Source organism: Mytilus edulis, chromosome 8 (assembly GCF_963676685.1).
Source record: "Mytilus edulis chromosome 8, xbMytEdul2.2, whole genome shotgun sequence".
NCBI classification, from domain to species: Eukaryota; Metazoa; Mollusca; class Bivalvia; order Mytilida; family Mytilidae; genus Mytilus; species Mytilus edulis.
In genome coordinates this window covers 60,175,132-60,199,940 of record NC_092351.1, presented here as the reverse complement: position 1 = coordinate 60,199,940, position 24,809 = coordinate 60,175,132, and the positions used below count along the sequence as shown (strand labels likewise).

Sequence of the window (24,809 nt, the reverse complement as noted above, 5' to 3'; positions counted from 1 at the left end):
TTCAAAAATTTTAACCAACCGTTTATTCAGAAAAAACACACTGGTTATATAGCAGTTTGACAAAAACTTATTTTGATCATCGAGAAGCTTGATATTCCCTATAAAACATAACGTCATTAAAACGTTCTGCTAATTTTACAGAGTTATCTCCCTGTAGTGTTAGGTACCACCTTAATATTAAAATAGGTATAGTCACATGGTACATAATAAACAAACATTAACAGCACATGTATGTAGTTTTTGTTTTGATTGGAAGGCCGTTACACTACTTATACTTACTCAATCAGGTAATCAACACTTCAAAAAATAAAATTAACATAGAGACCTAATGGGAAACCTTTGAATTATTGACCAAAAAAATATGAAATTAATAGTCAGAGTTCGTATATATCATATATTAAGAAAAATCGAGGAAAAAATATTAATTTAAAAAAATGGATTTAAAAAAAAAATAATTGGCAAATATATAGTAGTTAGTTTAATAAAATGGTAAAAGCAAATTAGCTATATCGCACTAATGCATGCATTAACCCGTTTTCATAAGCAACTCTTCACATTTTAATGAATGTATACATTCCCCAATTTCCTTCTCAATGGTATACCACTATATATCTCACCGGTGACATTATTGTCATTCTTATTGGTTTATATTTGGTATCAAAATTAGGAATGCAGTTTGGGAGGATATTTTTACTGTGGTAATGTTCGAACAAAACTGACTAATACAGCATCACAATTTGTAACTATTCTATTTAGGAACCTGAATACAGCTATAAAATTAAAATAAAATATGTAAGGACATCAACCAGTTTTGAATTACAACTCTAAATTATGGTGTATGTCAAAACGCAGAATGAACTAAAATAGTCCATTTTTTTCTGGACTCAAACGTTTCTGTTTAATGTCAAGTTTATGGTGAATTGAAATACCATCATTTCTATCTAACTTTTTTATACATTTTAAATCTATTTTTTTAGATTTCACATAAGAAAAAAGTATGGGTATCATGTTTACTAGAAGCGGTGTAGAATAAAAAAAAAGCAAACAGAACATAAGTAGTTTTGACTTCATGGTTTCATATTTTCTTCTTCTTTGTGGCAGACTTTACTGGCAGGATTGTTTCGCAAATATGAATATGTATATATACGTAGTTAAAATAGTGATGAGAAAGAAATTTGTTCAGAAAGAGGTTGGGCTGTTGTTCCTTTAAAAATGTAAAAATCAATATCATCGATTAGAACACCTTTTCAGTAAAAATTGTCTTTGCGTGTTTTCATCTAAAATTTGTATGTAAATTTAAGATGATATTAAAATAACATTAGTTTACACAAAATCTGGAACAAACACGTGGAGATCGAAACAAATTTACACTGTTTTATCATATACACATCGTTATTGTCAAACGTTCAGGTTATCACATGCTTGTAAACAATGTGTGACCTTTTGTGACCTTTTCTAACTTACAAATGATAAGAAACAATTTGCGTCAACGTATATGATTTCTCAACGGGTAACAGAAGACATTTAAGAATGGTTGTATTGTGTCTAATTTTTTTTCTTTGTTTTAAGGTCAATCTGGTCACCACAGAAGAAAAGAGGCTATTGCTGAATGACCCAGATGTACTGGTGAATCGACTAAACAATGTGGAAAATATTGTGGCGATACTTAATGCTACAGTCAGACAGTTAACTACCGAAAACAAACAACAGGCAGCAACAAATCAGCAGCAGGAGAAAACCATTCAGCTACAACAGTCTTCAATTCAACAACAACAAATGTCGATTCAGCAACAAAACACATCTATCCAACGACATCAGACATTAATCCAACAACAACAGGTTTTGATCAAACAACAAGAACAGACAGTTAAGCAATTACAAGGATCAATTATCAGTATTCAAAGTAAGAGTCGTATGTCATTGTTGGTTGTAGGCATATTTTATGAATCCATGACAAGATCTATTTCAAATTGGGGAAAAGTTCTAGAAATAATACGGTAGTTATGTCCATGATCTCTTTTATTCCAACTAATGCTTATGAAGTATAAAGATCACGTTGCTACAAAAACACATTATGTTAATAAGTTGAAAGGTATTTTTTTTCGGGAAAACATACATGGTAAAGAATCATTAACATACATAAGTGCTAATGAAAAGATATGTTATTTTGATCTGAGCGTCACTGATGAGTCTTATGTAGACGAAACGCGCGTCTGGCGTATAAAATTATAATCCTGGTCCTTTCGATAACTAATTATAAACTTTTTCACTGTAAATTTACCATCATACTTTACATATATTTTTCTTACTTGATTCTTCACGGCCAGTGTTAGCTATATTTGTAAAACTTGTTAACCTTGAACTAAACTGAACTTCAAATAAGATTTGTTCAAATAATTATTCTTAGACAATCTGAAATACAACATGAATATTGGTCATGTTTTCTATACAAATGAAATCGAAACTTATTGGCAATTTATTATTACTACCTTAATCGACCAACAACATTATCATGTCGATTTTAGAGTTTGGAGCAACATATATCAGATGGGGAAGAAAGCAGTGCCCAAATAATGGTACAGAATTAGTTTACTCAGGTAAAAACATTTATTTGATTGAAAGCATCAATTTGTTCATTACAATCACAAAATATACATAACCTCGCCAAAGATCCATCTTTTTACCAGTAAGGCTCGAATGGTCGACCAGTAAAAAGCAAAAGATTTAAAAACACAAAAAAACGGACAAAGTTTCTACTCTCATACACTTTTGAGCTATGAGTCCATATTGTGCATCTGTTTTTTTAGAATTTTCAATGGAGCTCGGTATTTACGCTATTGTGAATTTAGTACTTAAAGTGTATTGTTTCTCGCTGTAAACCACGCATTTGTGAAATCAATGCTCATTTATATTCCTTGAGTACAAGTATCCCTATGCTGTTTATCCTAATTTGTGAGATTGCCCATTATTTAATATATAATTACTCAGAATACAGTTTAACCAATCTTGGTTCATGTAACTATGATGCATATTTTTACAACCACTGGGCGATATCACTTCTGGTGGAATATTTATTCCCTAAGGGAATCACTAGCCAAGAAGCCAGCACTTTGGTGTTGATATGAATTATCAGTGATATGGTCATAATTATAAATTAAATGTTTACAAAACTTTGAATTCTTGAAATGCAAAGGATTTTCTTCGAAAAAAAAATTGATTACCTTAGCTGTGGAATGTTTAGTCTTCAATGCTCTTTAACTTCGTTCCCTTGTTAAGTCTTTTAAACTTTTTTTAATCGAGTGTCACAGGTAACTTTGTAGACAAAACGCACGTCTGGCGCAAATACAAATTTTCAATCTTGGTATTTATGATTAGTTTTCTACAAATGGAAAGGTTTCTTTTGAACCATTTGTCTGCATTTTGATGCACTTTAGTTTGACAAAATGCAACCAAAAATGACAACAACCTCCAGATGTTTTTTACTATGCTGAATTCTAAAACATCTATATCAAGTGCAATGTACGCTTGTTGTACATATTCCGATACCATATTCGTTGACAGTCAAAAAATACCCTGCCAATAACTCTTGTTGTAGGCAAAGTTAATCATATGTAGACAATGTTTTATTTTAGTGGTCAAATGATTTACACTTACAAAAATAGTTAATAATTAACATTGATGTTGTTCAATTTCTTTACAAATTTCTCTTGGCAGGACGTTGTCTTAATAAAAGAAATAAAGGAGTATACATATTTTGTTGAATATTATTGTAGACCTACCTAAAAGTTTCGTCGGTAGACGATAGCAACCAAAACAGGTTTTTCTTATGCTCACCATGTGATTGAGATCGTGGAGATTTCAAGCTTACTTCGCACTTAAATCAGAGTGTTAGTGTCTGAAAGAGAAGCTATAAGAACCCAATGAGGACTTTTAAACTGCAGTCTAAAGTCAATACATCTTCTTAGCTCACACATTACTCTTTAATCATTAGTTTTCTTTCAAATTGACTCAGGACTGATTGTTTACAATATGTACATGATCACCATACCTGTGAAAACGTAATATATATGCATTATTTTCTCAGGCTATGCCGGTGGTGGTTACTATGGTGAATCAGGCTCTGCTGCTGAATATGTATGTTTACCACCAGATCCAAATTATGTAAAGACTAGTGGGCCGGATGGTGCTTTCATGTACGGTGGTGAATTTGATACTAACTTTTTTGCCTCTGATAGTGACAACGAAGATGTCCCATGTGCGCTATGTAGAGCAACTCAAGCTACGTCTGTTATAATGATTCCTGGGAAGAACACATGTTACAGTGACTGGAAGGAAGAATACCATGGATATCTGGCGTCAGGAGGTCATACTGAGGCATCTGCATCGGCGTTTGTGTGCGTTGACATAAATCCAGAGTATATTATTGGAGGTGTGGATGAACGTTATGGTAAACTTTTCTATAACGTTCTAACCAAATGTGGATCTTTGAAATGTCCACCGTACAAAGCAAATTATCCACTGACATGTGTTGTCTGTTCAAGGTAATAAAAATGTGATAACAAGAACAGATTATTGTGTATGCTTCAATATGTGGAATCATATGAAACAAGCATATTTGTTTGTTAATACTCATCATTTTAAAACAGGAATAAAGGGACAATTCGTCAATGTTACCGACTGTTCAAATAAACATTGACTCAGTAGCTGTGAAAGTACTTTAATTCGTGGGTATCAATTTTTTTCGTGGTTTCAGCAACATTTACATATTCGTGGGTTTTTAAATTCGTGGATTTAAGTTTTCTAAAAAGAAAGAAAAATTAAAATCTGAAGCCTTTACAAACGACGATTACACGTAGTCATGATTGAAGGAAATTGCTAAGTAAACATTGACCCGTATAAATCGTAGTGACAACACCAATCAACCCCAAGATAAAGTGATCAACAGATTAAAGACAATCACATGTGTTAATCAGGCCATAAACATGTCCCCTAAAGAAAACAGTAACATAAACAGAATGCTATAAACGTATCTTGGTACCATTTGTATTATTATTCTGTTGAACACATTGTCTAGTTAAAAAACATATAGATAAAGAGGTTGTGGTATGAGTGCCAATTAGACAACGCTATAGGTCTAAATTGAAATATACAAGACACGCGCACACATATATAATAATCACTGGGTTTTATTCTACAAAATTAATATGAATTAATACAATTTCAAAATGTCTTCGTTTAAACAACTGATACTTTAGGATATTCTATCAGGGCTTGAAACCCGGGAATCAATATCCTAGTAATTATGTAACCTTTTATTGTCATCTTATTTACCCCAATTTGCGGTCTGATATTGTGATACTTCATACGAACCCCGAGGTTGTATCTCATAACTTGTTTCCCAATTTGCGGTTTGATATTGTGATACTGCATACGAACCACGACGTTGTATCTCACTTTCATAAAAGTCATCTGTTTAATTGACTACACAGAAGAATCATATTGTTAACAGTCAGCTGTTTCATTGACTGTACTCAAGCACCGTATTGCGCGAAATCTACTGTCTCATTGGCTATACTCTAGAAATACGTGCGTAGAAGTCTTCTGCCTCATGTACTCAGTGAATGTCAGATTGCTAAAAATCAGCTGTCTCATTGACTACACTTCAGTTAAGCACGTTATTGTAAGAGGTCTACTGTCTCATTGGCTACTTTAAAAGCAACTAAACTCGAAAACCATATTGCTTGAAGTCTACTGTCTCGTTGACTTTATTGAATTACCATTTTGCTAAATATAGAAATAAGAAAATTTGGTATAAGGACAACAATTGACAATGTGTAAAAAGTAAACACTTATAAGTCAAAGTATGCCCTTCAACACGGAGCTTTGGCTCACACCGATTGCAAGCTATAAAGGTATAAAAAATAACTAATGTAAAACAATTAAAACAGGAAAATAACGTTCTTATCTTTATAAAAAACGAGAAACGAAAAACGTTAATGAAACAGATCAACAAACGACTGAACAACAGGTTCCTGACTTAGAACAGGTGTAAATAAATGCAGCGGGTTAAACGTTTTAACAGGCCACAACCTTCACCCTAACCTGAAATAGATTATATTGCAACATTGAAAGACGCACAATAACATATAAATTAAAATGGGTCATCTTAATAAAAAAAACTTATTAACAAAACAACGTTAACATACCCTGAACGAATAAATTGGATCTGTTACACACTATAAGTACAATATCAAAAAATAAATCGTAAGGATTCTGCAGAACCCAGTGGCTCGCCTAGTATTGATGTTAGTCGCAGGCTCAACACAAATGGTATAAAAAAAGTAAAATCACAAAAATACTGAACTCAGAGGAAAATCAATTAGGAAAGTCCATGATCACATGGCAAAATTAAATAACAAAACGCATCAAAAACGAATGGACAAGAACTGTCATATTCCTGACTTGGTACAGGCATTTTCAAATGTAGAAAATGGTGGATTAAACCTGGTTCTATAGCGCTAACCCTCTCATTATTAAAAAAAAATCCTCTAAATTCAATCTTTTGATTGTAAGAAGCTTCTGTAAGAGTTAAAAACATCCAGGATTGTTTATCAATATAATAAAGATTTTTTACTGGAAGAAAATTAAGTCCATTGATAAATGATATACGGAAAACAGGAAATATTTTTGTTACACTATTGATTTCTAGATACTTGTTTTTCATCATTTTAACATAATTCTGTCAAAGCTTGGTACACATCTAGTATAGTTTAAGACATTTTTTTTTAAAACTTTGTTAATAAGATATTCTTAAAATCATTCCAGCCTTTGCTTTTTTTTAATCGAAGTCAAAAGGGTCAAATTTTATTGGTTTATTTTAAGACACCTCAAATTATTTTATAGAGGTATACCAGTGCAAAAAGCAAAATTCATATTATTGTTATTGACCTTTTTTCTTTGAAATTTTACCAGTACTTGAATTTCATTGATAAAATGTTTAATGTTTTATATACATGAACCCATGTTCATGATCAACTCTTTAATATACGTATTCCACTGCATGTATAGGATGTGTCGGTTATTACGATAAATATTGGAAGGCTGAGTGCTCAAGTTAGCTATTATATATTAGTATCTTAAAAGGCACATTCTTTGATATGGAATACTCTTATAATACTTTTCCTGCAAACATTTTTCTTGTCTAAATATAGTTTTGAAAATCACCCAGTTTCCATCATCTCAACCCATCTGCAAACCTGCTCACAATAACTTGTTCGGTTAAAGAATGTGCGCACACATACAATGTTAAGCTGAAGAGTGATCATTTTGAAAAGAACTTAAATCAAAACTCTTACATCAAACACACGGACATCTGTTATCAAAAGAAGCAAACAAACAAATCCACAACCAAGCTTACTTCGTCGGGATGCTACCCATGCTATAAAATGTTGAAGTCATTAAGGCATAATCTACCTTCAGGAAATATACATGATTGGAAGCATAGGGAAAATAGCGACACGTTTCGTCCTTCAATATTCAAGTAAGTAACGAACGCCATGCTTTTCTGATCAAATGCTATGAACGTGTAACTATGGCCTTAATATAGCCTCAAATTATCATCAAATAAAAGTAAAAAAAAATAATGGGAAATCAGTCTTCACGTGTACCAGAGACATACTTCATGGTTTTCCTTTCACCAAGATTTAATGTCCATCCTTTTGGTTCAAATACATCCTTGAATTTCTAATTTTTGGTTTCGATCGCCCTTGATGGATCTAAATCAGAAAAAGGCCTCGGATGGATATTTTTTTGTCCTGCAATTAGCCAACTATTGTACAAATAACAGGTATACAAATATTTTTTTGTTTTTTTTTGTACAAGTACAAATAAAACAAACATTTACTTGTACAAAAAAAGTGTTTTGTAATCCCACTTTCACGTTGAGCAAGCGGTAAAATGAATAGTTCTGTTTCCTAACCAGATCATTGTGGGGTCCTCTTGCGTTCTGCGTTTCAATGATGACCATTTCTTTAAAAAATTAGAGACAATGAGTTTGATTTAATTACTAGAGTTTAAAGTGTAGGGAGTAATTTCAGGATATAAGCAATACATGTACATTGTCGGGAAATCTAAAATGCTTTTGTACTCGCTACGAAACAGGAGAAAAGCTCGACAGAGCCTCTTTTTTCGTCACGTTTCTAAAGCTCTTACAAATACATTTTAATTTTTTTCGACAACATACAGATATTGTATATCAACGTGTTGGTTTCATCTTTTATTGACAAAAAGTAAGAATTTGACTTAATCTATACAATAAAAGAAATATCAACTTCTTGCTGACATTCATCTTACAGCAGTGTTCAAAGATAAAGCTACTATAAGTATTCTTTGACATTACTTAAGCCCTCTTATTTTGCATTCGGTATTTTCAATGAGGTGTAATGGTTTTGTACTGATTATGTTTCACCATTTTACGTTGTGCGACTAAAATTATAAATTTAAGAAATAATTCATGGAAGCCATAGGTTATTGGAAATTTACACATGGCCTGGGTCGTGGTATTCGAATTTTATTCTGAACGTTAGCGTTTGATTCTATTAGGACAAATACGGTTATTAAAAAACTGAAGCGAGGGTGGGTATGCTGTGTGTGTGGCAGTTTCTTTTTACTCCCTGTTAAATAAAGTTCAAACATCTTAATAAATCTGTAACTTGCATGGGTTATTTCAAGAATAACCACTAGAAAAAAATGTAATTCTCACACCCATTTTCAATTTACATGTTTTTTTTCTCGTAAGCTACTGTCAAATCCCAAGTTGACATATCGTAACTAAGGAGCCGCCATGTTGACTTGCTGAAGTCAGTAAATATGCGAATAATGCATTAGAATAGAAAATACACAAAACCTATCTCAAAAATCAGTTTTAATACAATATCATTAGAATGTCGGTGTTTCACGTAAAAACGTTCAAACATCTTAATAAATCTGTAAAGGCAACAGTAGTATACCGCTGTTCAAAACTCATAAATGCATGGACAAAAAACAAAATCGGGGTAACAAACTAAAACCGAGGGAAACGCATTAAATATAAGAGGAGAACAACGACACCACACCGAAACGCAACAGCACACAGAAACGGACCAAGCAACAGACAAAACACCACGAGAATAACAAATATAACATCAAACCCAAATATATGAACTTGGGATAGACAAGTACCGTGCCACGTCTTATCTCAAAAATAAGAGAAAACACAAACGACTCAACGTTAAAATGCAACACACACACAGAAACGAACAATATTATAACAATGGCTATCTTCCTGACTTGGTACAGGACACTTTTAAAGGGGAATAAAAGTGGTGGGTTGAACCTGGTTTTGTGGCATGCCAAACCTCGCACTTTAATGGCAAAGTTAAATATAACATTGAAATGACAACATAATATTACTGGACTACAATACAAATAAATAGGAGAACATATTAGACAAAGAAAAAACATGATTAATAGATAACAAAAAGCATCAGGTTTAAAATTCAATACGCCAAAAACGCGCCTTGTCCACACAAGACTCGCCAATTTCGCCCAGATATAAAAGATCGAAAGTGAAAAAAGTACAAAGTTGTAGAGCACTGAAGATCAAAAGTTGAAAAGGTTTCGCCAAATACGGCATTGTTTTTATGCCCGGGATAAGAACATTCTTATTATATAGAACACTTAATGCTATTGCAAACAATAAATTTTAACAAATGAATATGAAAGAGATATACATAATGAAACTGAAGTATTATCCTAAATTTTTACCAAACTTGGACAGAAGCTTCTTACAATCATAAGATAGTATCAAGAGAAATATTTTTGTTGATTTTTTCCCTCTTTTTTGTTGCATGCGATTTACAGCAAAAGTAGGCGAGACACTGGGTTGCATGGGTTATTTCGAGAATAACCACTAGAAAAAAATCTAATTCTCACACCCATTTTCAATTTACATGGTTTTTTTTCTCGTAAGCAACTGTCAAATCCAAAGTTGACATTTCGTAAATAAGGAGCCGCCATGTTGACTTGCTGAAGTCAGTAAATATGAGAATAATGCATAAGAATAGAACATAAAACAAACCTACCCATATATATTACTAATAATACAACAAGTATATGTACAGAATATGTATGTGTGAATATTTGATAGGCCGCAGATAAAATGTTTAACCAGTTCCAGGGAGACAAACAAACCGATAGCCAAAGGATTGAAAAGAGCATATCGGTGACCCTTTGATTACATAAGTGTCAAAACATCCCTCCTACGTACAAGAGTGGACTGGACAGAGAACCCCCCTGTATTTACAATAACTGTTAGTTATTATATTTGTCTATTTTCGTTAGGCCATTTAAACAAAGAATGTTAACACTGAAAGTGAATCAAAGGAAAATCACTTAAGTGATGGCCTCTAGACTATAATGCACCCGAAACGTAGTAACATATCATCAAGTCCTCGATCTCTCAATCGTTCATTATAATTTTTTTATAATTTAAAAAAGAAAAATGTTTTATTTTGTTATAAATCCACAATGATAATTTTAGTCAAATCGTTGCACATAAATTTGATAGATTGTGCCTATTCAGTACAATAATTTAATCTTTTCATATTTTTATTTGTGGAAATAATAATTTAGTTATCATTAAAGTAAAATCACTCTAAATATAACACCTGTTTGTCGTTAATTTAAGGTTGTGATATTAGTTTGTTTTTCGTAAACTAATTTGTTTTAATTTAGGCCGTTAGATATCTCAATGAAATTTTCCATGTTTTTCATGTCGGGTCATTTTATAACAGACCAGCTTTGTGCTTGTTGTCTGACAGTTGCCTACAATTGCTTACATCCACTTCGTTTGGACTTTGGTGGAAAGTTGTCTCATTGGCAATCATACCACAACTCCTTCATCTTATTAAGCCTGTTAATATATGAGATATCCACAAATATGCATCCTTGTATTCTGTTTTTATAAGATTATAGCAGAAAAATAGAATAAAAAATCATTTTGCAAAGTTTAAAAAATTTCTGCCCATAAAGCAGGTTCTCCGCCCTAGGAAAATTAGATCTGTTATATTTTAATTGTACATTCTTTAAAAAAAAAGGTGCTAGAGAAATAAACTCATCATAGATACCAGGACTAAATTTAATATATACGCCAGACGCGCGTTTCGTCTACAAAAGACTCATCAGTGACAACAACTGTCATTTAATAAATTTAATATCTTGAACAAGTCTGTTCTGTAAATACCAGTTGTTAAACTGTATTTAATAAACCACAATAAACTCATTAACGAAAGTCTCTTAAGGAGGCCCGCGGGTATAAGATTTTCAGAAAAAAAATGAACTTTTATATTGCATAACAAATTCTATTAAATACCTTCAGTAGTTGTTACTTTATCATATGGTACAAAAAATATCCCAAAAATCAATTCATGTTCACCCCAGGTGACTTTTAAAATGTCGATATCATTGATAAAGCTCTAAATTATCTCCCTTTGGTTAAAAAAAGGCCATTTTTTGGCTTTAAAATAGAAATATCTTTTTTAATTCATCGGTGACCTATATTTTTTATTGTTGTTTTCGAATAAGCTGTACACAAACTAAATAATCGTAAAATTTAAGCGATTTCTGTAATTTAGTTCTTTTTTTATTTCGATATTACCGCTATTTCTCCTTTTAGTTCAACAGAAAAAAAGTACATTAACAAAAATGTATGCTTCTTTCGACGGCAGATTGTGAGCGTAAATGAACGGTGACCCCATTTTTTTATTTCATTTTTCTATTATGGATAAGATAAAGTTCATTTACAGAAAAATATAGAGAAATCCTATAGTAAATAAAAAAAAATCATTTAGACCCGCGAGCACCCTTAAAAGAAATATTGAATTCGTGATCACGGTATATTTCAATTGACTTCATGAATGCTTGATGAGCGGCTTTATGGTCTCTTGACATCTGTAAAGCAATACCAAGAATGTTGTAGGCTTGATATCGTATCCGTCTACCTTTATAAGTAAAATAAGTTTCTGCTATAGACAGTTGTAAAGTATGAAGGGAATCTTGACATTGTCTGACATTACTGAGATGATAATGGCACAAAAAATTTAGAAAATAACCATAAACTTTGGAAAAAATAAAATACGCTGAACTTTCCAGCTCCATTTGTAGTTCATGTGGTATTAGCCAAGAAGTTTTATAAAATCTCATATCATCTACAAGCATTATTTTCCATAATCGAACTATTGGTTTCTTCTGAAATGATTTGAGTTTTAACAATCGATAATGAATATCCGACATATCCATGAAGTTGTACAGTTTTTCGGGAGTACATTTCGATAAAGAATACATGATGATGTGAAACGCTTTTTTATTTGTTTTGTCTTATAGAAAAACGAAGCTAACATCAGCCATCCAGAAACAGCGTCATGATGTATATTCTGTAGCAGTGTAAAGTAACGGGAAATATATTGTTTGTATTGTTGTTTATTACTACTTCTAGTATTGTTTAGTGGTCGACACTGTGCATATTGTTCACACCATAATGATAAGTAGTATAGATATAAGGATTTGTGTGAGCATTGGTCACAGGAAGTTAGCTGGTGTAATTTTCTTTTGTATCCACAAGTTTCCATTTTAATGTTTATACCATTTGACACATAAAATAATTTAGAATTAAGTGTTTTTGCAACCTCGTTAGAATGGAATGTTTTTGGTTCGATGTGATCCATCAACATTGATACATGAAAGTTAGATAGCTGATATGAAAACAAGACGCAACGCCAACCGTAACTATGAAGGGTATATAGTCTATCTAGGAGTATTTCACGAGCACGGCCCTATATTTTGTTCTCAAACATGTTGTTTTCTGCAATAAAGTAATGCAATTAAGCTGAATGCTCCACACAATAAATAAGCTATAAGGTATAAGATTATCAGGTTTCCATACGGATTGTGGTAATTCTTCTGATATCCAGAACATTATTGTTTTCAAGAAATATGAACGGAGTAAATCTGAACATTCGGCATAGGTTGCTATTATATCTTTCAAAACAATTTTCAGGAGGGCATAGCATAATAGTTGAGCATGTGTAAAGGAACTTATAAGCATTTTTTCACCAACAGAAAAAGATATTCGCCATTCTATATCTTCTTTTGATGATCCCTTAACTCCAATAGGTACAAACAGTACTCCATGTTTTATTATACTTTGATTGACATTATAACTTGGCCATGATTTATTTGATCTTACTATCCACTGCGATGCTTGTGATATACATTTCCTACAGTGTAAGCACATGAGATCGTCCAACATTCCGGATTTGTCCGATATACACGGTCCATGAATTATGAATTTATCTAAATTTTCTAATAGATCATTTTTAAATAAGCTGCTTGATAAATAATATTGATAATGAATTTCTTCATAGTATTCTGATAATTTGATATCATAATTGTCAGCAAGCAAATGCGGAAAACCAGGTTTTACATAGTCTGTTACCATTCTAAAACATGCTTTCTTTGGATTAAGTCGATCTTTTTCATCTGCATTTATCTCGATTGCTGGAAATAAATTAATCACATCCAAATTACTACCTCTCATCTTAAGCCCTTCTCCAAAACTTCCACTTGTGATAGTTACCATATGATAGGTGCTTATCACATTATCCCTCACAGTATTCATTAGTCTGATTGTTTTAACATGATTCTCAGTTTCAACTATGTTTTGACACAAGTATCGATAGAGTGCTAATGATACGATAGTTGTGTCTGTGTCTAAAAGAATAATGAAATCAATAAAGCGAATTATTTTAGGGAATTAAAAACAATGTCCACCGTGTCATGCATGTTTACTGTTAACATTGAACTAATATAGCAGTGTAGCTATTGGAGCTATTGGAAAATGTTTAGCAAATTGGAGGAGTAGTTTCGATGTCATTATGTAAAAAGTCGATGACTGTTTTGCTATGATTATTTTACTTGTTATATAACATTGCTTTCACTAAAAGCATAACTTGTATGGATCTCATGTGCTCCAAAGTAGATGTTGCTCCACATGTGGAAACCTGTATAACTATATTTTCTCCAAATGCATTCTATGTTATAATGTAGCACCCGGTTGACATGAACAAATAGGCTTTGAGAAATGTTTGATATGTGTATGGAAATAAATAAAACCGAAACGTTTCCAAAGTAATTGTTGTACATACGCAGTGATAGGATGGTTTACGATAACGATCTAATGAAAAATCTAAAAACTGATAACTGGTAATGTAGGACAATGAAAATGTGTCATAAAGATCAATTGTGAGACTGAATAGGAACTTATGTTTATTGACAAATGTCTGGCTGATAATATTGTCATTTAAAGAAGTATTTCATCATCATTTGTGAATAAAGTTGGAAAATCCTTAAGCTATTTTTAGAAATGCAGGTAAAATACCAAGTGACGACTGAAATAAAATTGAGAATGGAAATGGGGAATGTGTCAAAGAAAAATAAAAACAGACAACCACAGAAAGTCACCAATAGATCCTACGGTTTTGTCCTGCTCAAATCCAATTTATATAGTGTTTTTTCTATGTCGGAAGTAAAAGTCTATTTTTATCAACAATTGTCCTTATTATGCTGTTCACTCACTGTGTTGTGTATAATACATAAACTGAGGAGTTGCACGATATTACACATGTGTGCTGAACCATCAATGAAGATCTATTGTCAATAAAACAACAATAAAAAACCAAATAACAATCGATTATATTTAATAAAACTGCGCTTAATACAACTTCAGTAAAAATCTGAATAAGTATGGACACTATGTTCAAGCTTTATACAATTCTTCATTTTGTTTGTGAATAAATATTTGACACATTATCGACCATGTGGTCAACGAACTAAACAATTTAAAAATTAATTTTGTTGAAAAAAAATTACAAAAATTAAGTTTGAACCCTAGGAACCGTAATATGGAAAAACAGGGCCTAAAATCGAAAGCGGTTTCATTTAGCATATAAAATAATCCCCAAGAATTCAAGTCTTTGATTCAAACTTTTTTGAAATTATTCATGGCAAAGGCAATTTAAACAAAGTTTAAGACCTTTTACCAAAAAGATAAAGACCAACCCCCCCCCCCCCCCCCCCAAAAAAAAAATCAAAACCTTGTCAAATCAAATTCAACCTGTCTTTTAGGGTTTAGAACCTGAAGGTCAAATTTTATAGAAATCAAAAACACTTTTAAAATCACTATGCTTGTCCCGAATCAAGAAAAATGCTTGTTTTTAGCCCGTTTCATGTCCTTAATTTCTTAACTACGAACATAATCCCCACAATTAATCCCAACCTCCCTGTTGTTGGAATACCTTCTGCTACAATTTTACTTATACAAAAGTTATTATTTGTAAACAAAATGTTTTTGGTGAAAAAAGTCTTTTGACAACGAAACAGACATCGTCATTTCAAAATACGACGGCCGAAATGTTGTTGTCGTAGAGAAGGCCCCGACATAATGTGGGACGAGTCTTAAGGGGATTACAAGATAATATGACAGAGAGTTGTCATCAACAATGAATATCATTTAGGTCATTTTTGACCAAGGGCGTAAATCCTCATCAGGTACCCTAGCCTTGTATTATAATAAATACTATGTAATTACAATTTGATTAGTTCTTGCTCTGGTAACATATCAAATGTACTGTTATTTTTAGGGCACTTTATTAATAGTCGTGTCCATTACCAATCCCAGCAAAACATATTAATACCTTTGTCAATAAGTGACTTATATATTGCTTCCTAAACAGAATTTTTTTTTAAACAAATATATTGCATAACTTATACATTTATTTTGTAGTTATTTTCATCATTTTACAAAATGCCTGGAAAAATTGAAAGGCATTTTGTAGGCATTTTACAAAATGCCTGAAATTATTTTATTATATAAAATGTTAAGAAAAACAATTGAAAGCTTTGAACACCAGAGCTGTTTTATTTATGATAATTACTGAATTAAGAAGGAAGAGCTTTAATAAAAAAAAAAAATCCCGAATACATTTTACTGATTATTACAAATAAACTCATTATAGATACCACGACCAAAATTTTATATTTACGCCAGACGCGCGTTTAGTCTACAAAAGACTCATCAGTGATGCTCTAATAATTTTTTTTTTAAAGCCAAACAAAGTACGAAGTTGAAGAGCATTGAGGACCAAACATTCCTTAAAATTTTGCTAACAGTTAATTTATAATTACGAGCATATCTCATTGATACCTCAAGTCAACAAAGTTGACTTAAATTCACACAAGCACAGAACTTGACACTTTTGTTTATTCTCAAAATGTTTGCACGACAGAACTGTACACAATTTTTCACCTGTTTTTAGGCAAATACATTGTTTGGCGTAAAATCTGATTTAGCACTCCGACCACATTAGGAAAAATCGGGATCATCACACTTTTAACTCTTTAATTTTCCTTTACTTATATAACACTTAACGTTAGGCAACATGAGGTTTTGCAATAAGCACACATGTCACCAATACATCTTCTTTTTCATATGTTCCCCAAAAATCAAACTATATTATCCGCATCTTTTGACTTATAGCTGTTATTAAATGTTGTTCTATTGACAGAATACTTTGTCCTTTTGCCATTTTGACAAAATAATCATACATTTACTGTTGGTATCATTAATACAGAGGGAGTACATGTACGTACTTAACACTTAGTTTCACTAAAAAGAACATATCATAAGGCATAAAAAAAAATTCCGATCTGTTTTTTTTGGAGAATAACTTAGTTCTTCCGAACTATTAGTTATTTTCTTTGGAAGATATTGTGCTTTTGTCAATTTTTGCCATATGCATCTCAATGATATCCTCCTTCTACAAATAGCATGAAACTCAACAGGCAATTTGTGGAATTTTGCTTCAAAATTTCAGTTATTTTACAAAATGACTAGGTATTTTTAGTCGTTTTGTATAATGCCTGTCAAGGTTTGGCATTTTCTAAATTGCCTGAAAATTCAGTCATTTTACAAAATGCCTAAATTTAGAAAATGCCTGTAACATATATATATATATATATAATGTTTTTCAGAATTGAAATGAAGACATTATGTAAATAAAAACTATGAAATGTAGCGTAATATTTTTCATTCTGATTGTTTTAAAACTCAATTATACATTTTTTTTTTAATTTGATCACATTATATTTTTCTACGAAGGTGAGGATCAGAAAACTTATCATGTGTAAAACGATTACTCCCTCTCAGAATTTAATAGTCGTACTCTATAATGAAAACAGATGCTTTTTAAAATTGAAAGATATATACTAAAACAAGATATAAAAGAACGGATAGTGTATCTTTTATTAATTCTTGATATAGACACTAGCTATATAGTAATGATAATTTAATTTAATATTTTTCTTGTTAATTTTGTTTCATCATTTAGGGAAATATGTTTGAGGAATGTTTTAACATATTCTGGCTTTGTTCCAAAGGTTCAACCTTTGTTTTGAACATGTTGAAAGTAAACTTAAACATGTTAGACGGTGCAAACTGTTTGAAAGGTTGATTTTTTTTCACGGTCAATGTTGTGAAATGGAAACACGAAATTGAACATGTTTCATTTTCTACAATAATATCGAAAAAAATACATACCTGCCATTTTGTGTAAGCAATTCAGATGGGTATTTTCACTAAATATGTTCAATATACTTCCGTTTCTATTTTTAATCTTTCGTTATCAAATAAGATATGTGAAATACGAAAGAGGCCTTAAAGGGATAGTATACATGAGGGACAAATATATTCACCAAAAATTGATCAAATATTTAGTTTTATTTTAATAAACATTTGAATTATAAACAAGAGAAATATAAAAGGTCAAACGTTAACACATTCGTAGACATTACATAACAAGATAACAAAACAATATGTGAGGAAAACCAGCTGAGTTACCACAACACCTTCACTATAAATAATGTCTGCAAACAGTGTCAATTTTATAAAGGACGAGTCGCTTATATACATTGATATTTACAAAAATCTCAAGTTTTATGTGTAAATTTTCGTTATTCATGTTTATCAAATTAATATCAATGTATTCGAACGAAAATACAAGTTCCGAGACTTCAAGTTTTCATATTGAAATTAAAAATTACATAAACCATGAAGTGTTTTATGAGAGGTTAAGACAAATCTATCGTTGGACATATAGACCCATCAGCTACCTATACATAAAATCTTAAGAAAGCAAAATGAATAAAACATTCAAGAGAATTAAAATGGAAAATGAACATCACAAACTGTCTAAAGGTAACTTTGTCTGTTTAGCGGTAACTTTGGTTGTGCATTCAATTAATCAAAATTCAACCAGGAAAACTGTGTGTTATTCTATCAGCGTCAGGAGTTATCATTCAGCAACAGCAGAAATCAATCCAACAACAACAACAGACATTAAATAAACAACAGGAACAAACAATTAAACCTTTTCAAAGCTCATCTAACAACAATACAAGTAAGACTAGATTAATTATTTTTATTGTCTCACATTTATCAATAGTTTTTTTATTTTAAATCTAGACGATAAAACTTTTATTCGACGACAATCGGACATAGTAAAACACAAAAAAACGAGAAGACCAACTTGGAAATACTACATATAGATAACGAAAGATCGAGCAATATGGCTCAATAAATAAACTGTTTTTACTTGGTTTTGCTATCAGTTTGAATCCGTTTACAAAAGTTAAACAATGACGATGATAATGCGTACCACAATGTCTAATGCCTAACGCAAATACTTAACCGCATTTGTGAATCTTGGTCTATGAAAAAGATAATAATATGATTCGACAAGCTTATAAAGTCTTTGAAAAACGTGACAAATTGGATAAGTGTAGCTGTTCAAGTTGGAGTTAAACTTAAAGATACACATTACAGTGACAATATCATGCACATGCACTTCAATGGAACTTGAGATAAGAGATACAACGAATTGGAATACCGTTATGATTTATCAAGTTCAAACGTGACTGTCTTATTCCACTTTTAATAATTCGTTTAACCATCGTGTCGACAATTTGGTGATAAATCATAACATAGTATGCCCGGTGTCCTAACACCCCCTGTGTTATGGTGGGGATTGTCCTTGTATATATTGTTGTAACGTTAGTGACACATCTCCATTGATCTCAATAGGGACTCTACATGTATTCGACTGTACCCTCGCAACTCTCGAGAGGGATCTGTAAAATGCGCACATACATACTTATAAATACACCCATAATGTATATAAGGATTCCACTGTACCATCACAGCTCTCGTGGGGTGTTCAGTAAACAAAAACGGGGGGATATATACACATACATACATACATACATACATATAAATACAAGAATAATGTGTAAAAATACATACTCTCAATCCCGTTTTATATATTTTATCTATCATAATAGGTCAATATAAAGCTCTTATCTCTCTTTTTTGTGTTACTTTAAACAAGAAATTGTTCATTATATACAATTGCTCCAACAGATGTACATGTATAAGGAAGAACGACTGAAATCGGCTATTCATGCGGTTTACGTTCAAATCAATAATTGGTTGACCAGTACGATTTGTCTATGTCTCAACTCAATAGCGACATGTTTTCACGTTCCCGTGTCTTCAGATAAAGGAATAATCATCTGATCTAAAATTATACCGATTGTGTTCTATTCTAGATTGAATCATTGTCTTAGTTTGACTGAATACGTATGAACAATGTGAACTTTTAATGCAAGAAGAAGACACAAACCATATCGAAGCAATTTTATTTGTTACCATGATATGTGTATTTCTTATCGATTTGCGATTTTTGAACACCAGTTACCTACTGTTGCCTTATCTTTACACAATCAATTAACCAATCCATATGTCTGTCTTCTTTTGGAGAGACGTAGAGTAATTTCGTTCCATGTTTCAGGTTTTAGAACAACATATATTAGATTGGAAAAGAAGTAATGTCCAAATAATAATAAGTTGATTCTGGTTAAAATTAACAGACGTCTATTTTTTTCGAAATACATGCTTTAAAGAAATATCATGACTTGAATTAAAGAAAAAGTCGCCATTCCAGTGGTAGACAGTTTTGTTTTTACTTCAATTTTCAAAAGCACAATTAACATATAATTTCTTTGTTGGAAAAAAATCTATAAAGCATAACTAATTCTTTGATAAATCTACAATTGTTTAACCATTTCCAGGTTGGTTTATAAAGTAATCAATTTGAACAGATTGATTTGATATTATTTATTTTTATTTAACATGTGGTCACTTTTAAACAAGCTTAAAAAAAATTCTGGTCTCAACTGTCACTGTAAATCTTTCACTCGACATATTTCCTGCTTGTTTATTTGTTTGGTTTCAATTTACCCGCATGGCACATGGGAGAGTAGGTATCTATATTGCTATCTGGTCATTTGTAGCTAGGCATCATTAACCAACTTTTACAGCGTCTGTACTGCTGTCGAGTAGTGAGCCGGGACCCCAAGATTAACCAGTTACATCATTTAGGTTTCTCCTGGAGTTTACATTTGATGTTAATTTGCATACTATCGAATTCAACACTCTTAAGACATATTGACAATAGGCGTGTTTGAATATAAGTTATCTACGTTCATATCCGTAGATATGGATATTTTAACACCCTGAAGTACCCCAGTACACCATGAGGCGTAGCCGAAGGGTGTACAGGGTACTGAAGGGTGTTAAAATATCCATATCTACGGATATGAACGTAGATAACGAATTTATCCCCGGTCTTAGTCCGAATCGGGCGAGTTTTATGGAAATTCGGGTACAAAGTGTAACGCGAAAACAACGTTTTTTTCATTACCTAAAAAAGTTTTATTGAAATTTGGAAATTTTACATATTTTTTACAGGGTGTAGGGTTCTACCTGTGGTAGAACCCTACAGGTAGTCAAATATAAGACGTTTTTAATACGGAGACAGAGAAACTGGAATGAGTCAAATTTGGCGCTCAATGTTGTGAGCGTTACGCCATAGATGGTGTGACGTCAACGTGGGTAATTTGCATAGCATGTCAGTAGTCCCATTCCTTGAAAATGTGGCAGTCAAGTGATGCATTTAATGAAATGAGTGTAAATGATCGGCATAATAGGACAAAATCGTTAATGAATTAAATATTTAATTTCAAACATCATAGATAATCTACAGATTTCAATATTTCACAAGGAACAATCATGGAACTAAGGAAAACTTGCGTGAAGTTCCCCGGGATAATGGTTAGCAACGTCCGGGGATATGGGTTAGCAACACCCAGGGGCTATGGGTTTTGTAACGACGTGCGTTAACCAATCAAAATCCTAGATATATACTAAGCCGGGGATAATATAATTTGTTAACAGTTGAATGATACTATCATGACAATAAAACAGAGAAAGTAAAACAATGAACCTTCCGCGCACGCACCTGGTCATGAAACGAATCATAGATGTTTGTGAGTCAAACAAAGTTTTCCAGTGCATGCAAGTCGACAGAGATATCTTACTAACTAATAAATAACTATGATGCAAGCCCTTGTGTTATCATATTAAAAAAACCTTAGAATATTGCTAACAGTAAGTTTATTGAGTATAAAATGCTGTCTTGGATTATCCTTCATCAGATACACCAGATTTCCAAAAATAGTACATGATTGATGAAAAAGTTGTTGTTCTTATTGTAGATAGTGTGTTACAGAACTTATTGTAGTATTATTAACTTTTATGCTGTTATCAACTCGGGAAAAAAAAACTCGACTGCCACTTTTACTATTTTGTACTTGTAAATGAATCGTTTGACTGGTGATCAATTGTATATCACCACTGCAGTATCTGTGGTAAGTGTATTTTGCCCGCTATGCAAATTTCATTCCTTGTAGCGGCGATTTCGTCCCATAAAACTAAACTACCAGGTCTCTACTCAGCACTTCTGCCTTGACATGAAAAATCATTGCAGTTCAATGCTTTTAATATATGTAAATTTTGAGTACTTTACAAAAATGTGAAATACAAAGGTTTTTCTTCTTTTGAAAAATGCGATGATAACAGTCGTTCGTATATGTTGCATAATGCATTGTTACCATCATTCCTTGATTCTGATAATATTATATTGATATTTTGAAAAAATGATATGATTTTATGTTTTAAAGGCTTTGCCAATGTTGGATACCATACTCTAACAGGCACTACAGCTGATTATGAATATTTACCACCTCACTCGAATTATGTATAAACAAGCGGGTCAGAACATGGTCGTATGTACGTTGCAGAATACGAGTTTAACGTTTTCGCCTCCGATCCATTTAATGAAAACATCCCCTGTGCTCTCTGCAAAACGGTACAAGCTTCATCTGTTATTATGATTCCTGGAAAAAAATACTTGCTACAGTGGCTGGAATATAGAATACCAGGAATATTTGTCTTCCGGATTTCGTGATCATACAGCTGCTTTTGCTTACGTATGTCTTGATAGAATGGATGATCGGGATGGTAAACTGTTCTATGAGATTCTTACTGTATGCGGATCTCTTAAATCTCCACCCTATATAAACAGCTACCCACTGACTTGTGTTGTTTGTTCTAAATAAAAGAAATTATTTTTGAAACCTGTGTTTTATCCTTTTGTATATGATGTAATACAATTGAAAATGTGGTGTGGGGGAAATGTCTTGCATATCTTAACAACCTTTGTTAACTATAAAATTTAAAAAAAATCCTTTCCATTACCATTAAAAAAAAGGGCAGAAGATGATGCCACAGGAACAGTCAAACTAATACATAAAAAATAAACTGACAAAGCATTTTCCAACAAAGAAAAAGACAAACAGCAAATAACAGTACACCAGACACAAAATAGAACAATAACGACTAAGCAACACTAAACCAACAAAAACCAACCAAAAACTGGGGGAGGGGTCAATTCCCATCCTCCAAACAAATAAGCAGATCCTGCTTCATACGTGGCACTAGTCTTGTTGCTCATTTTTTTTAAAACCCGATAAATAGGATCAAATAGTATAACTCTGTAGACAATGTAAAGTTATAGTTCATAGCGACAGTTTTATGTGCAATAGGAACTAATTTCTTGAGTTGTTCTTTCTCCATGATCCTGAATTAGTAGTTATCTATCTTAATTATATTTATCGGTTTGTCATTAGAGTAGACTATGTAAGTGCCTTATTTTTTAGCGTCTATTCTTCTGCAAATTTCTCCTACAGCATATTTTCAATAACAAAAAAAGAATGTGAAAATTATAAATAGCTGTGATTGTTTTCGGGATATACTCAAGGTCACATACAAGGCATAACAAATGTGGAAGATTGGTTTGAACAGTAATGTGTAAAAAAATTCTATAAAGTGATGACCCTTACGGTAAAATTTATTTGCAACAGATGCATATTTCGATCATTAGTATCTCTTTATTGATGGACATGCCAATTGATTTGAAAATCCGTTAAATGTGGAAACAAATATGCACTTTGGTAGAAGTACCTATAGCTATCTTCAAAATTAATTCGGATGTAGGTAGCTTTATTAACAAAACAATTAAAATCATCGAAGAACTCTTTTTTAAAAGAATCGTTATGGTCGATAGTACAGGCTCTCAATGGATTTACAGGTTTTTGGATACAACCTTTTAAAAACTGATTATTTTCTCGACAAAAAAATGATGATGCCTTAATATGAAGACGATTGTTCCCGCAAATAGTGTTTTATTCAAAAGCCTTCAGAAAAAAACGCCTTTATCTTATTTAAGTTTCCATTTTGCTATCAAGTCAGATAGACATTGCCTTTTGAGGACAGAGGAACAGATTTATTTGATAATTTCTTCCTTTTTGATGTTCATATACAATCTTGTTGACTTAAAGATTATTTGGTGTCGGAGTTTTGGTATTTTTACCATGCAATTGATATCTGCATGTGGTCCGATTCAATTCAGTTGGTGAAATTATCTATCGACAGGAACATGCAAGACTGTTCATGTCTAGATCAAATCTTTGTCTTTTGATAAAGCAGATATCTATGACATATACTAGTATAATAAAAAAGTAAATATCAATTCTATAATTTATTCAGGATTTTTTTCTTCTGAAACAGTAATTTTCCTCTGCATCAAACTACAAATAAAAAAGACGGGTAAAAAAAGAGTTATTCATCAGTATAAAAAATGTAGAATTTAAAATTCGGGGGAAAGGAATTTGGTTACGGAATCAGTTCATGTGACACTATTAGTTTTTGCAATACAAATAAAAAATAGTCATGGCTTTCATCACATTAATGTAACATACCTGACAGTACATGTAAACCGATGAGAGTAAGGAGCCCTAACATGTTAAACTCATCCAAGTTCTGTTTATGTCTGTCCCACGTAAGGGGCCTGTTATTCAGGGGTTGTATTTTTTCCCGTACTTCATATTGATTTTTAGTTTTGTACATAAATCTGGATGTTAGTTTACTCGTTTCAAATATTTAACATTTGTCAATATGTGGCCTATTATAGCTTCCTTTACGGTATGAGTTGTTCGTCGAGGAAGCTATAGTTGTGAACTAGAAATTAAAGGTTTCATTACATCAAAAATCATGCCACATCCTCTTGTCTTAATATCAAATACAGCAAATAAAGAACACAACCATTCACAAATGATCATTTACACTTATCAACTGCTCTTTAATGTAGTAAATTACAACACATATAGTATTATAGCCTTGCCACAAAGTACTCTTTTTACGT

The 24,809-nt window shown here is 32.1% G+C and overlaps 1 protein-coding gene across 1 annotated transcript; it reads left to right on the top strand.

Annotated features, from left to right (window-relative positions):
• The first annotated feature begins 1,517 nt into the window (after window positions 1–1,517).
• Window positions 1,518–4,545, top strand: LOC139484246 (short-chain collagen C4-like). The gene is made up of 3 exons (XM_071267982.1): window positions 1,518–1,903; window positions 2,526–2,597; window positions 4,085–4,545. The coding sequence occupies exons 1-3, from the start codon at window positions 1,531–1,533 to the stop codon at window positions 4,543–4,545; spliced, it is 906 nt and encodes a 301-aa protein (XP_071124083.1). The 5' UTR covers window positions 1,518–1,530.
• Window positions 4,546–24,809: the final 20,264 nt, after the last annotated feature.